Genomic DNA, 14,586 nt, shown 5'->3' on the forward strand with positions numbered 1-14,586 from the left:
CTCAACGATCTACACACTTTTACTGCATTCCAGGCCTTTAAGAGTGTAAAATCTATAAAATGCGATTCTCAGAAGCGGTAGCACCAGTTAAATATTATAAGAAGTGCTTATTTGAGGTGCTTGAAATTAAAACAAAAAAGAAATCAGTATTTCAGCAAATCTAAATTTACAAGATTGGACCTGATGTGCCTTCAGAGGTCTGAGTTAAAGCACTATTGCACCAATTAAGCAAAGTAAATCAAGACACCTCAAAAAAAGGTGGTATAGTAAGAAAATGTCAATTTAATCATTTACTTTAGCAGGCAAGCAATTTGTAAACATTCAGTAGCGGCAGCATCCAAGTTACAAACAATTTAAAAAGAAACCAAGATTAGTGATTATAATTTTTCCTTCCCTTTCCCCAAAAGAAAAAAAAAAAAAAAGAAAAGATTTGGAAGTGAATGACTTAACACACTACAAACGTTGAACATTCAGTTATGTCTTCTATCAGCCTTCTATGCATCCTCTCTGTGTTGTATTTTTAAAGGTGTATCTACTCCTAAAATGCATTATCTTGCAATAACTGGTACATGAGCATTTGCAATCTAGGAAGTTGTTCCTGCACACGGATGTGCACGTATGATCTCAGTTTAAATCCCATTTGCAAAGGGAATATTTATGTCTTGATTCAACGCTTCTTTGACTTCGAGTGGCAGGGTGTCAAAAAGGTGATCTTCCACAACAAGCCCGCTTTTCTTGAGCAGGCGACACTGACCCAGCTGGGCTGGCAGGCGGTCCAAGCAGTTCCCTTTCAGCTCCAGCTGGGTGAGCTGGGAGAGCTGACCGATCTTCTCTGGGAGGGAGATGATGCAGTTCTGCCCCAGATTCAAAGTCCTCAACTTAATGCATTTAAACAACTGTTTTGGTAGAACGTCCACTTTGTTCCCCGTGATATGCAAATGCTGCAGGTTCTGAAGTAATCCTATTTCTACTGGGATCATGGAAATGTTGTTGTAGCTTACATCTAAGCATCTGAGTTTCTGTAAACTAAACACTGCCACAGGTAGGGATTCGAGCTTGTTGTTAGAGAAATAAAGTGACTCCAAGTTTTTGACGTGGGTGATGGAGGGTGGAATGGTAACGATTTTATTATGCCATAATTTTAAACAAGTCAGTCGTTTTAAATGCTGGAAACTGATGATTTCTTCAATTGTGCGTATGTTATTTGACTTTAAATCTAGTTCCTGTAAATTAGAGAGGCTGAAAATAGCATGTGGAATTCTCTCTAGCTCACAGTTCTGGAGTTCGAGCTCGGCGACATTCATCATCTTCTTAAGGCTGTTCAGTACCAAGAGTTTAGTGCCGTCATTATGAACGACTAACCTGGTGAGATGTGGAGCCACATCTGTAATGTTGGAGGGGACTTTGGTCAGATTGCTCTTCACATGGAGAATCTTAAGGTGCCGCAACTCTCGGAGAGATTCAAGTCCTATCATCTTATTGTTTTCAGAGTTCAAGTTGCCTATTAAGTACAGCTCGCGAAGGTTTTTGAGCAGATACACCCAGGCGGGAATTTCTGCCACGTCAGTGAACTTCACGTGAAGGCATCTCAAGTGATCACGGAGAAAGCTAAAAGCAGTCTGTTCCACTTTTGCAGGACAGTGGCAGAGGTGAAGCTCTTGGAGATTAGTCATCTGAGAAATCTTAGCAGGAATTTTAGCTTCTGGAATCAGCTCGAGTTTCAGCACATCCAGGTCTGTGAGGTCGAAGACAGCATCGGGCACACCTGAGAGCATAAACAGATGCAGCTCCTGCTTGTCCTGGGCGTTGCGTGACACGTGCTGCCTCAGTTTTTCGAATGTCCACTCGTGGTTCAAACTAATTTCCCTCAGTTTATTTTCACTGACTTCTGACAAGAACACCCCAAAACGCTTGGAATACAGCTGGTCATACTGGTCTACCATGTGTAGAAGGAACGCAAAATCATTTTTGACATCTGGAATGTCACTGAAACTGCTCTCTTCTCTGACTTTTTCAAAAGAATATTCCTTCAAAGGTATCCTGAATAACCAGAAGAGAGTGTAGAGGCAGATAAAACCATAAACACAAATAATGGATATGTAACTGATGAGCAGCTTTTTCAGCATGTATGCCATGTTGTGGGTGCACTCGAACACCTCGTAACCAGTCAGGTGCTCGACTTTGGGCTTGCAGACGTGTTCAAAGCTGATCGCATTGACAAAGTTTGCAGTGTAGCAGAGAATAAAAATGAACTTGGCTGTTTTGATAACTGTTTGGACCACATAGAGTTTATAGATCAAGTCACTGTCTTCCACGTGAGCACGGAACTTCCTCACTTTCTCAAACAGGGCTTTGGCCTGTTCCCCGTCCTTTTTGTCCAGGATGGTCATGCTGGGGACTTCAATCACAGGCTTTTCAGCTGAAAATTTGAAGCCAGTTTTGCTGATCATCGGGGTGCTGGCGCTGGGGCTCCCTTCATCACTGCTGGTAGATACGTGCTTTGGTAGAGTCTGGGCACCTGTTATTCTCTGCTTGTTTTCCTCCGAGTCTTCGCATGCTGTCTCAGACAACGCTTTAGTAGTCCAAGGAGATTCAAAGCACTTTCCTAATATTGAAACGAAATGTTCTACTTTTGAGCATGTTTTGGGATATTTGAACCAAAAATTGCTACTGACCATGAGAATAATAGTATGTATAAGAGCAAGGTACGGAAAGTACTTAGAATACCACGGAAGGGCCAGATGGTAACACATCTGATTAATAAATACATATTGCTGAAAATCCAAGTTTGTTTTTCGGCCTGCTGGGTCTTTTTTCTCTTTCTTTGCCTCCTGATTTGGAACCGTGGAATCTGTGTGAGGATATGTGGCTCTGAGAGGTATGTCAGGTGTCACAGCAGATGCGCCAAAGGAAATCTCATTTGTCATCCGCCCATCTTGGTCTTGGTCTGTGGCTGACTCCATCTTCGGGATGTTGGTGGTAACGTCGGCACTTCCTGGTGGTGTGTGTGCCTTTGAACTTACAGGAGATGGCAATACTGGCAAGCAGACCACCTGATCTTTGGTAAGTTGCATGGTTCCTGCAAAGATGGCTACCATCAACATAACGACAGCCAGGTAATCCATAAACACGTCCCACCATGGTTTCAGGATTCGGTAAGTTGGTTGAATGTCATTAAGTGAAGCAACTTCCGCAAGGGTAAACATTCCTAGAAAACAGGTAAACAAAAGACATTATGACACAGATGCAAGTGAAAACATTAAATGAGAAAATGCTTTCTTTTTCTAGTTTCTTCTTCCAGTTGCTCCAACCAGCCATTCTCCCTTGCATCCTGCTCCTCCTATGCATCGTTTACTCTACCTGGAATACTTCCTCCTCATCCCTTCATGAGGCTATCAGGTTTCTGTTGCCTTTCCCAGGAAGCCCTCCCTGATCCCTAGTCTGGGTGAGGTGCTTCTCTGATGTGCTCCCACAGGACTCTGTACCTCTATCCATCACAGCCCTTATCACACTGGCAGAACCAACTGTTCACTTGTCTGATCCCCCATAAGATTATAATAAGTTCCATGGGGACAGGGATCATGTCCATTTTCCTTACTGCTATACAGTCAATGCCTGAAACGCAGCTGATGCTCAATCAATGAAACACTGTACAGGTTCTTGATCATCACCTTTATCACCATCATCATAATCGACATCAAAATTCCTCAAGAACATTTATTCACGGTCTCTATATTGTATTGGGCAGAAGAGCATTTTATTAAACTTAATTGCCACCACAAGCAACCTGGACCCAAGCAAGAATAAAAACTCTAATCCAGTCCTCAACATGAAAAGTTAAAGGACCACACAGCAAAGAAACTGTGCTATTCTTGTAACCAGTGACATTTTGCAGCTGTCATAGTGTCAATGGTAGTTTTCAAGCACATTGTACTTGGGACAGGTTTTGATCCCAGGAGAGAGAAGAGGAGGCTGATTACGTTCCTAGAGGAGGAAGAAAAGGTAAAAAAGGTGGGGGGCAGAGAACACAGCGGTAGAGTACCGTAATGTCACACTGACCCTGAATGGTCACCAGCTCGGCCCAGCACATCCCTTCAAGGGCGATAACACCCGAACAACCAACATCAGCACGCAACGACTCCAGCCTCAGATGGCTTTTCTCTTCCAGCATGCAGTCCACGCTGCCACTCCCCAACAAGGGTTTTGGGCCCCTGCCGTTTCCTCCAGCCCTTTTCCCTTTTTTTCTTTCTGTTGAACTCTGATGTATTCTTCAAGTCCCAGCCCAAGCACTACCTTTTTCTCAAGCTCCTATCATACTGTCTAAAAATAATCTATTGCCAGTGTTAGTCTCTTCAACTAGCTCTTGAGCTCCTCCTGGGTAGAGACTACGTCTTATTCACCTTTGTATCTACCGTGCCCTATTCTCTCCCCTTAGGAACAGAGAAGGCATTGAGTGATGATGATGATGATGATGATGATGATGATGATAGCAGCTATCATTTGTCATCTTTCCTCCATATACCAGCACCATACCAGGAGCTTTGCATCTGATACAATGGCCTGCTTTTGTACACAGCACATTCCTGAAAATGAATGTATTAAAGTTGAGGTTTGGGGGCTGAGGGAATGGTTCTATTTCCAAAATGTTACACAATCTTATAATATCCACCAGAACTCCTAAAATTAAAAAGACAGGTAATACCAAGGATGTGAGGATGTGGAGCAATTAGAACACTTAAACACTGCTGGTGGGAGTGTGAATTCATATAACTGTGTTGGGAAATTTTTGCTTTAATATCTACCAAAACTGAATATATGCAAACTCTCTTGCCCAGCAATCCCACTGCTAACTATATACCCATGAGAAATACATATACTCATCAAGAGACATGAACAAGTACATTCACAGCAGCACTCTTTGCAACAGCCCTAAAATGGAAGCTATCCAAATGCCCATTAGCACTAGAACGGAAAAATGAAATGTGGTATATTTACAAAGTGGAACATCAGGCAGCAACGAGGATGAATGGTCTGGTTACAAGGGCATATTCAGTTCATAAAACGTGATCTGTACACTTAAGGCTATGTGCCTTTTTTGTATGCATGCTTCAACTTCAATATGGAGTTTCAAAAAGAAATGGTAAAAGAAGCTGTAGCAGAAACAGCTGCCCTAGGAATGTGATGGGACACGAGACTGAGGCTTTGCCTCACCCCTGTCCCAAGGCACACCCAGGCTGGCTGGGGTCAAAGGCCAGGAGAACCCGTAACCTTCTCCGGCAGCCTCCCCTTGCTGTCCATCTTCCCGGCTTGAGAGAAAGGGCCTGCTCTCCCTGGGGTACAATCTGCCACCGAAAAGAGGGTGCAGGGGTATGAATATACAATGTACGAAAGCTCTGGCTGGTAATAGTTGAACGTATACAGACAGAACACAAGTGGAACACTGCCTGAATTCCATCTAACCTTCACAACATTACTCTAAGTTGCCAAAGTGTTATTACCTCCCCTTGACAAGTAAAGAAATAGGCTCACAGGAGTTAAGTTGTGGAAGTCAAATAATTAGTGGTGGAGTCTGGATTTAAAACCTCATTAAAGGCCAAACCACCTGTTCTTTCTACCAAATTCTATCATCTCTTTTCTTTACTTCTCATGTTTGCAGTGCTTTACAGTTTGCAAGCTACTTTTCCACAAAATATCTCAATTGATTCTCACAATAACCCAGTGAACTAGGCATTAATATTGCCCAAGGATATGAGGAAACCTGAGGCACAAAAATCTTAAATGACCTACCCGAGCCAATTAAGTGAAAGAGCTAACAGAATCTTTCATCTTCAAACCTCTTTATCACGCTGTCATCCAATGACCGAGATGTTGGCTAAGGCTTGGCTGTTGAAGGAAAGACCTTCTCACTGTTGTCCTTGGCTTTGAAGAGACAGAGGAGTGAAATTATGTAATCATCACCTTCCCTAAAACAACCTTTTATGACACTGACTCAGAATTCAAGAAAACCACAAGTCAGGCACCATGGAGAAGACAGAAATGGCCCATCAAGGAGCTCCCAGTCTAATGGGGGATGACAAGCAATAAGTGTGCTATTACAACATGGTAAGAAAATTGCTGACCTGGTTAATGCAAGGTATAGGAGAGGCACAGGACAGGGAAAACTCACATTTGCATTTGGTTGGTGGGAGGATTTCACAAAGATCTGGTTTTTCAGATGAGACTGGAAGGATGGGGACTGCCATGGGGTGGTGGGGAGGGGAGGGAATATAATTTTGGCAGAAGAAATAGCAAGTCAATGACATAGACGCATGGGAGAAATTATGTTATAGAAACTACAAATAACTCTAATGTCATTCTATTATTAGTCTAGTATGCCCCTGAATAGATATCACATTTAATAAGTAAGCCAAGAGATGGAAACCAAGGCATAGATGGTATAAATGCAGTGATAAGGAAGTGCCTGGGCCATAAGGCAGGAAACCAGTACTTTCCTGCAATGTCAGCCATCGACTAGCTCTTATCTCGAACACAGGACTTCAATTAATGTGTCCGTTCTCCTATTTCACCTATCAAAAACTGGGTGCAGAACTGGGAGTGCTTCAACCACTAAATGAATTAAAGATGCAGTGAAAATAAAAGTTGCTTTTGAAAATAAAAGTTGCTTTTCATATATTGTGTATGTGTGGGTGTACAAAGGATGTTAAATACATATTCATATAATATAGTGTATTAAGTCTATTATGATCCTCAGGTGACTTTCTAATCTAAAAGTCAAGTCACTGAGAGAGGAGATCGTTCCTAGTTATCTTGAGGCTTGATCTCCTTAGTGAGTCAGGACTCAGAATGGCTATAAATGGTTATTAGGGGATTTTTTTTTTTTTTAACCTGAGGAAGGCACATTAATAAGTACTAATTGCATACATGCTTTGGGCTCTCCTTTATATGTCTGTTGCAAAGAACTTAAAGAATTACATTATAAGGAAGTGGATTTCACATTCTAAGACTTCTCCACTCCACATATGAAAATCAGCTTAATATTCCTGCAAGCAAACATTTCTCATGGAAGTTGAGGAAGCTTTTTGTACTAGAACTGAAAGGGGAATGTTACTGGACTTTGGTTGGACAAAGATGAATCAGAAAATAACAAAGAATGGAGCTATATTATTTTATGATATGTGATTCTGTTTCTTATCTTACGGCCAATAATAATGGAATAAACCAATAACCAATAGGTTCAGAACAACCCTGAACCTGACAACCTGCGAATATACTAAAAAAACACTGAATTGTACACCTTAAATGGGTGAATTCTATGGTATATGAACTATATCTCGGTAAAACTATTACAATTTAGAAGCTAGACCTCAATCTTTGTTAATTTTATTGCCTAAACTGACGCTCAACAGAAATAGGACAGTGAAAGTAGATAGGATTATAGCCTAATTGTAGATACTCGTGCTAGACTATGTACATTCTAAGTTCAAACATGTTTTTAGATGGCTGCTATGTTATTATGATTGAATTGAACTGGTTCTGGAGAAAAATCTTTAGCATTTTACTTATCCTCTCTAAGCATCCATGCTTCACCTATAAAATCTTGATATCAACACCTCTCAGGGTCATGTGGGTCATTGTATTGGAAATACCAGTTCAGGGTCTGACACAAAGTAAGCCCCCAAAGACGTTTGCTAAATCTGAATGCAGAAAAAGAATCATTAAGGTGAAAGCAAGCCCATCTTAATCAGTCTTTAACTGAAAATGACTGGGCCAATTTCTTGAATTTTGAACTAGCATGTAGCACTATGTTCACAGAATTCATTCTGTAATAAATGATTGACAATAAAACTTTGCATTCAATTTCATTTATTCATTCAACATTTCAATTAAAATTTCTTATATTAGGAGGTGGCATATTATACTAGAAAGAGCACAACTTTGATGCCAAAGAGACCAGGATTCAAATCTTGCCCTTTTTTCCTGTTTATTAGCAGTATAAACATGGTAGTGTTTGTTGGAAAACTTACATCAATGAGATTATTATTAGCATACAGAAAAATTCTAGCATTAAAACAGAAAAATATGATCACCTAATTTAAAACTTAAAACACTTGTCCCATCTGCACTAGGTCTTCATACCCTTATTAAAAGGAAGTCAAATGGCTTTGAAATGTCATTTAATGAAAAGAGTTTAATGTAAGAAGAAGCAAATAACTTGATTAATCAATCTAATACATACACTTTCCACCTAGGTATGAGTTCCCTACCCAACCGAGTACCAACTTTCATTTTCTTTTTACAGTGTTCTGTGAAAAAACAATCAGCCTTCTTGGTCAAACTGGGAAAATGGGAGAATACCCAAGACATTGGTGAGGATCATATTCTCAAATCTTTCACGGAAATAAGTAAAAGGAAAAGAAATTAAAGTTCATAAAGAGGTAATAAGCTACACCCTCACTACAAATAACCCTTCCTCAACACCCAGCATACACTAGTGCATGGATGCACACACACCATACCCAATTCAGGTACCTAAAATTCATATGGTTAAAGAAAATAAATGCTTCACATATAGAATGAGAAGGAATGATTCAGTTTTTTCCAACAGAGCTCTGTATTACTGGTATTAGATAAGTGTTAACAGTTATGGATTACAATTATACAAGATATTCTATAGTTGATATAATTCTGTATACAAATAAAACAATTTACTAGTGATTATAGATTATAAGAAATCATACTTTTAAAAGTAGTTTTCTTCTAACACTACTTTGGTTTAGATACCTCAAAAATAACTCAAAAAAACATTTAAAGAAAAAAATTCCAGAGTTTTCAGGAAACTTCTTATATAAACCCTAACAAAATCAGATTCCACACTGGGCAAAACCCATCCATTTAACGCCTGGAAGTAGAGGACTATAAAAATTTCAGAACTTGTTAACTATAAAAAGAACTCTACACAAAGTCTACTTTAGTACCTATATTTTAGTACCTATTGGGGGTTTTTCTCTAGAGTACTGCTATTCACAGAGAAAATTTACTTCAAAGCTCAAAGCTGAGAAATATAACTCTAAATTTACTTCAAAGCTCAAAGCTGAGAAATATAACTCTAAATACACTTTAGTAGACCTAAGGCAAAATATCTTAGGAAATATAACAAATGAGTTAACACACTGTTGTGAACTTTTTTGCTTTTTCTTGTAGCTTTTAATTCTAAAAGTCAAGTCCCACGTTTGAGAGCTAGAAAGGAGATATTATTCATGGAACAATACGGAAAAGCCTCTAAATCAATGGCTTCCACATTTTATTCCACACAACATCAGAGTCTCTTTTACAAGTTATCACTAGCGTTCCCTTAACCACAAACTCAGGCCAACAGAATGTCAGAAATGCTTCAGGACCTACAGGACTCTCTTAATATACCCTCTACTAGAAACTTCATTTTATTCAACAAATATTTATGGAGTATATTCTGTGTGCTGGATACAGATCCTAGAGATAAAAAGGGGAATAATAATAATAACGTAGCTGTCCTGACTGAGAAAGCAGCCTGGAGTAAACACAAACAGAAAAAAGAGATAATGGGCAAATGGTTGACTAGCCCCTAAAAAGAGAGCCAGCAGCTAACGGATCTTAATAAGGGATCCAGAGAAAGCCATCCCAAGATCAGAACTTAGTGTCTGGTCAAACTTTTATAATCATCATTTCACCCAGTTTACTAGGTAGCCAGTGGGATTTCTAAGGGGAGCTTTATTTGCATTTCTGCTGCTTCTTTCCATCTGTAAGATAGAAACTTAGACCCAAAATGACCATTTTCCTTTTAAGGTCACTCACCTTCAATCTTGTTTCTCTAGAGTATGTCCGGCACATGCCTGAAACTGGGCTAAGGGAAGTGAACTAGGATGGAGCTCCCTGAAACCCTAGCAGCTTTCCATGGTCCTGGGAAGTCTGCCACATTCTCTTCCAGCTGTCTTTGGGACAGAATGCCCCTCTGATGACAAACCCATGGATATCTGCTCTGCATATGGACAGCTGGGAGCCTAGCGGTTTTTACTCCTGGCTTGGTAAAGACTGCTAGAAAGCATGTGAATACCTTGCCCCGGTGCTCTACTTACTAACTCTCAAAACACTTCTTGAAGTTAGGAAAAGATACTCAGACATTGATACAGTGTACCTTGGATAGGTAGCTTATTTAGTTAAAAAAGGCTACTTGGCAGTTTATTACTACTACCTTAGCCATCAGTACTAAAAACATATGCAGAGTTAGACAATGGTTGCTCATGACCCTTCTGAACTGGGAGCTCCAGCAGTCTGGCTAGTTCCCTTTCTCCCTCCACCTGTGTTTCAACCCCTAACCTAAAGGGAGGAGAGTTTCTTCCATCTGCATGTCCCCAGGGCATGGCACCGGACAGGCACTTAATAAAAGTCTGTAACTGAATGAATCACGCAGCCCTGTAACAGCATTCTAGGAGAGGGTTCAGAAGGCACTGAACCTGGGAGCCAAATGCTGTCACTATTAATTACAGTGACATATAAGGTCACTATTAATTATGCCAAAGTCAAAATGACCAGTTCTGACAGGCGTTCTTCAATGTCCAGATGGACAGTAGTACACAATTCTTTGGAACAGGTTATTCTGAAGGTAACTCATTCTGATAGACCATCTGCATGCAGTTTGGCGCATAATTAAACATTTTACAGGAAAACAAAAAGACAAAGGTAAATTTGGGCACACCTTGACCAGGACAGAAGACTGAGATCTGATTCCTGAGGGACAGCAGGTGACAAGCCAGTGTGAACTCTAGGGCAGAGGCAAATGAGCACCAATTTGTAAACACACAGCCAGGTGATGTAAAAGACCAGAGAGGAAGGAGCGCCAGAGAGGAAGGAGAGCCAGAGAGGCAAACTCCCTGAGATAATGAAGCTGCCAGAGCCTCAGGCCTTCCTTCTCCTTGTCCCTAGGGGAGTTTGCTGCCCTTCCCCCTGGGCAATGGATGCAGAAGTTCTGATTTTATTTAACTGTGCACACACACAGTTTACTAGAGCCGATAAACACTTAAATCAGAAAACCGTGTCAAAGTGTTGAGCAAGTGCCCAGAACGGTTAAGTGCTTAATAAGATTAGCCACTGTTATTATTCACTGTGTTGAAGAAGTTGTTTCATAGAAAGAACCCTATACAAATACATCTTTACTACTAGTTGTGAAAAGAAGTTTGTCTTTCATGATTACTGATATAAAGAGCTATGGAATCCAGATGTTCTCCACTTAGCTTTGGCTTTCAAGAAATTTGGCTAAATTTTATAGATGCATTATAAACTTTAACTCTTAGCCTGAGTCTTCATTTAATTATTTACTTACTCATCCCTTCATCCATGAAATATATACTGTATACTCAAGTATTAAGATGATGCACATTCCTGGAGAAAATTTGGTGAGCAAATTCAGGCCTATTTCCTTTCTCACAGAAAGAAATGTTCCTGTAACTGGATACAGAAAATGGTCAACTGGGAAGAGCTACCAAGAAGAGGAACAGGCAGAGGCAGATTTGCTGTGCAGTGAAAACTCAAGCTTCAGGACACCTTCCTTCCACAGGCCCCTTTCAAGGCCCTGCACCTACTTTTATGTCTCTAACTTGGTGTTCTTTTTCTTAAAGAGGGCTCTTCCCCCAATTTCAGATTCCAGAAAATCCAGACCTTCCCTGCTTGCCTGGGATTATGAAGGCGGATAACACGGGACTTTCCGCCAGTCAGTAAGACTGAGGAGGAAGTCAGGACTGACGTGAGGGGTGAAGAAAGAGTGCACGGTGGGCTGGACCAGAACGTCCAAAGGCTGTATGGAGAGAGAGGGAGAGCAGAAAACACTGAGGAACTGAAAGAAGGTCAGTGGCCTGGAGCTTGGGGAGTGAGAGGAACGGGCAGTAGGAGATGAGGCCGTGTGAGCGTTTCTGATGGCATCAACCTAAGGGCAGCGGGGAGCCACTGATGTGTTTTTAGTGGAGGGGGGAGGTGGGTTAAGTCAGATTTGTGTCTCTGAAAGGATAACTGTAGGCCTAGTGTAAGGTCAGTGAGGGAAGATGTGAGATGAAGAAGGCAGCTACTGCATTGCTCTGGGCAAAGGACAGAGGGAAAGACTAGGCTGTGACTGATGGAGAACTAAGTGAGTAAAACGGGTAGATTTGTGAGCTAACAGGCCAAAGAAATAACAGCAGGACTCAATGGATTGGATGGGGAGGATGAAGGAGAGAAAGGTGTCAAGGTTGACTCCCAGATTTCTTTTAATTCTCCACTTACTGTTCCATACCCTTCTTCTTTTACATCCATTTACATAGTTCTATTGTAACTGAATCTTTTTTTCTTAAGCCCTTCAAATCCTTTTTTTTCCCCCTCATACATCTTCCAGAATCCTTTATTCTTTTCTTTTTCTTCAAGTCCTTTTAAAAAGTAGGTAGGTTATATACAATAAATGAAAAGAAATATAAGCCCTCACATACCTGGCCATGAAATCTATAAGCTTAGATAGTTTGAAAAACATTACTTTAGTGTTATCAACATACAGATGATTGACAGCTATCTTTTTGCAATACTACTGGGGTGAAGCACAATTTTTTTTTTTTTTTTTTTTGTGGTACGTGGGCCTCTCACTGTTGTGGCCTCTCCCGTTGCGGAGCACAGGCTCCGGACGCGCAGGCCCAGCGGCCATGGCTCACGGGCCCAGCCGTTCCGCGGCATGTGTGATCCTCCCGGACCGGGGCACGAACCCGTGTCCCCTGCATCGGCAGGCGGACTCTCAACCACTGCGCCACCAGGGAAGCCCGAAGCACAATTTTTAAACCCCAAATAGTCTGCCTTCATCTATATTTGGAGAACACATACATACGATGTATTTCACTGAACATTATGTGCAACATAATCAAAAGGGAGCCAGCATATAATACCATAAGAATCCTACCTGTGATCAAAGTCTGTGATTATTCATGCTAATAAAATCTGGTTTCTGGGACAAACTATACAGAACAGTAAAAAAAAAACAAAAATAAAAACCCTTTATTAGGGGGCTTCCCTGGTGGCACAGTGGTTGAGAGTCTGCCTGCCAATGCAGGGGACGCGGGTTCGTGCTCCAGTCCGGGAAGATCCCACGTGCCGTGGAGCGGCTGAGCCCGTAAGCCATGGCCGCTGGGCCTGCGCGTCCGGAGCCTGTGCTCCGCAACGGTAGAGGCCACAGCAGTGAGAGGCCCGCGTACCGCAAAACAAAACAAAAACAAAAAAACCCCTTTATTATACCTTTTAACGGAGACAGGGGAAGGCAGCATTGTTTCATTCTTCACTGTGCTTTCTTTAGGTCAATATTAAAATGAGTTTACATTTTATAAGTAAACAATAGCCAAACAGTAGGGTAGCAATAAAGATGGACAAAGGTATAAGGGGTAATAGTATGAGAACAAAACCAAACATTTTAAACGTGTACAAAGATAATCAAGAAATGGTGTAGGGGCTTCCCTGGTGGCGCAGTGGTTGCGCGTCCGCCTGCCGATGCAGGGGAACCGGGTTCGCGCCCCGGTCTGGGAGGATCCCACATGCCGCGTAGCGGCTGGGCCCGTGAGCCATGGCCGCTGAGCCTGCGCTCCGCAACGGGAGAGGCCACAACAGAGGGAGGCCCGCATACCACAAAAAAAAAAAAAAAAAAAAAGAAATGGTGTAATTTATGCGCAAATAATCTAGAGTCTTTTTCTGAGCTAATAATTTTAAATGGAATTCAATTCTTAACAAGTTGGTAGCATAATGGATAAGAACGTGGCTTAAGGAGCTAGCCTGCCTGAGATTTCATCCCATCTCCACCTCTTACCAATTCAACTGTAAAACAGGAACACAAATAATGTCTCACATTACTCGCTGTGTAAACTTGGGCCTTTGTTTTCCTTATCAGTGGAATGGGTATAAAATACCACTGTGACAAGATACCAAATCACCCAGTATAATATTAAGCACATAGTAGGATGTTCCCACACTAAGTACTCTCCAAAATTGGCCCTAGATGTCCAAAAAATTGGGGAAGGTGGGAGACCTTGAGGAAAACCCAGGATTGAAATGTGGTGGCAACAGGGAGGAGAAAGGACCATGAAGGCTTTGAGGGTGAAAAAAAAATTAATGAAGATAAGAGAGAAAAGAAAATCAAGAAAACTAAGATAAGGAGCTGACTTCAAGAGAACAAAGGTATAAATCAAATACCGCAGAGATAAAGGACAATCAAAACTCTTAAAAATCATTAATGACCGCTGATAACATAATCTCTATTACAGTGTAATTCATTATCAACATTAGAAACCATCTTAGAGTTGACTAAAAATGACCCCAAAGGGTTAGCTTTTTAGAGGAATGCAAACAAAGCCTTATTTTAGAATTAGTCATGATAAATTGGTAACTTGGTGGAATATCACTTTTGTTCTATTTCAAAGGAATGTTTATTCATATTCAATTTGCTTAATCTTGTTCTAAGGACTTAGCATCTATTTGTGTAACTCTTGTGAAAATTACAAATGATCTTTAGAAAAGCAGGTCTGATAGGACATTTAACTGGAAGACTTTCACTAG

At 41.0% G+C, this 14,586-nt stretch overlaps 1 protein-coding gene across 4 annotated transcripts in view; it reads right to left on the reverse strand.

The window, feature by feature from the left end:
• Positions 1-259: 259 nt before the first annotated feature.
• Positions 260-14,586, reverse strand: part of LRRC8D (leucine rich repeat containing 8 VRAC subunit D) — a 109,753-nt gene continuing 95,426 nt past the window's right edge. For all 4 annotated transcript variants that reach the window (XM_024119593.3, XM_007113552.4, XM_007113550.4 and 1 more), the window contains one exon: positions 260-3,208. In XM_024119593.3, coding sequence (XP_023975361.1) covers positions 630-3,206 — 2,577 coding nt within the window. In that variant the 5' untranslated portion in view covers positions 3,207-3,208 and the 3' untranslated portion in view covers positions 260-629. The remainder of the gene's footprint in view (positions 3,209-14,586) is intronic.

The sequence above is a fragment of the Physeter macrocephalus genome, chromosome 4, assembly GCF_002837175.3.
Source record: "Physeter macrocephalus isolate SW-GA chromosome 4, ASM283717v5, whole genome shotgun sequence".
Taxonomy (NCBI): Eukaryota; Metazoa; Chordata; class Mammalia; order Artiodactyla; family Physeteridae; genus Physeter; species Physeter macrocephalus.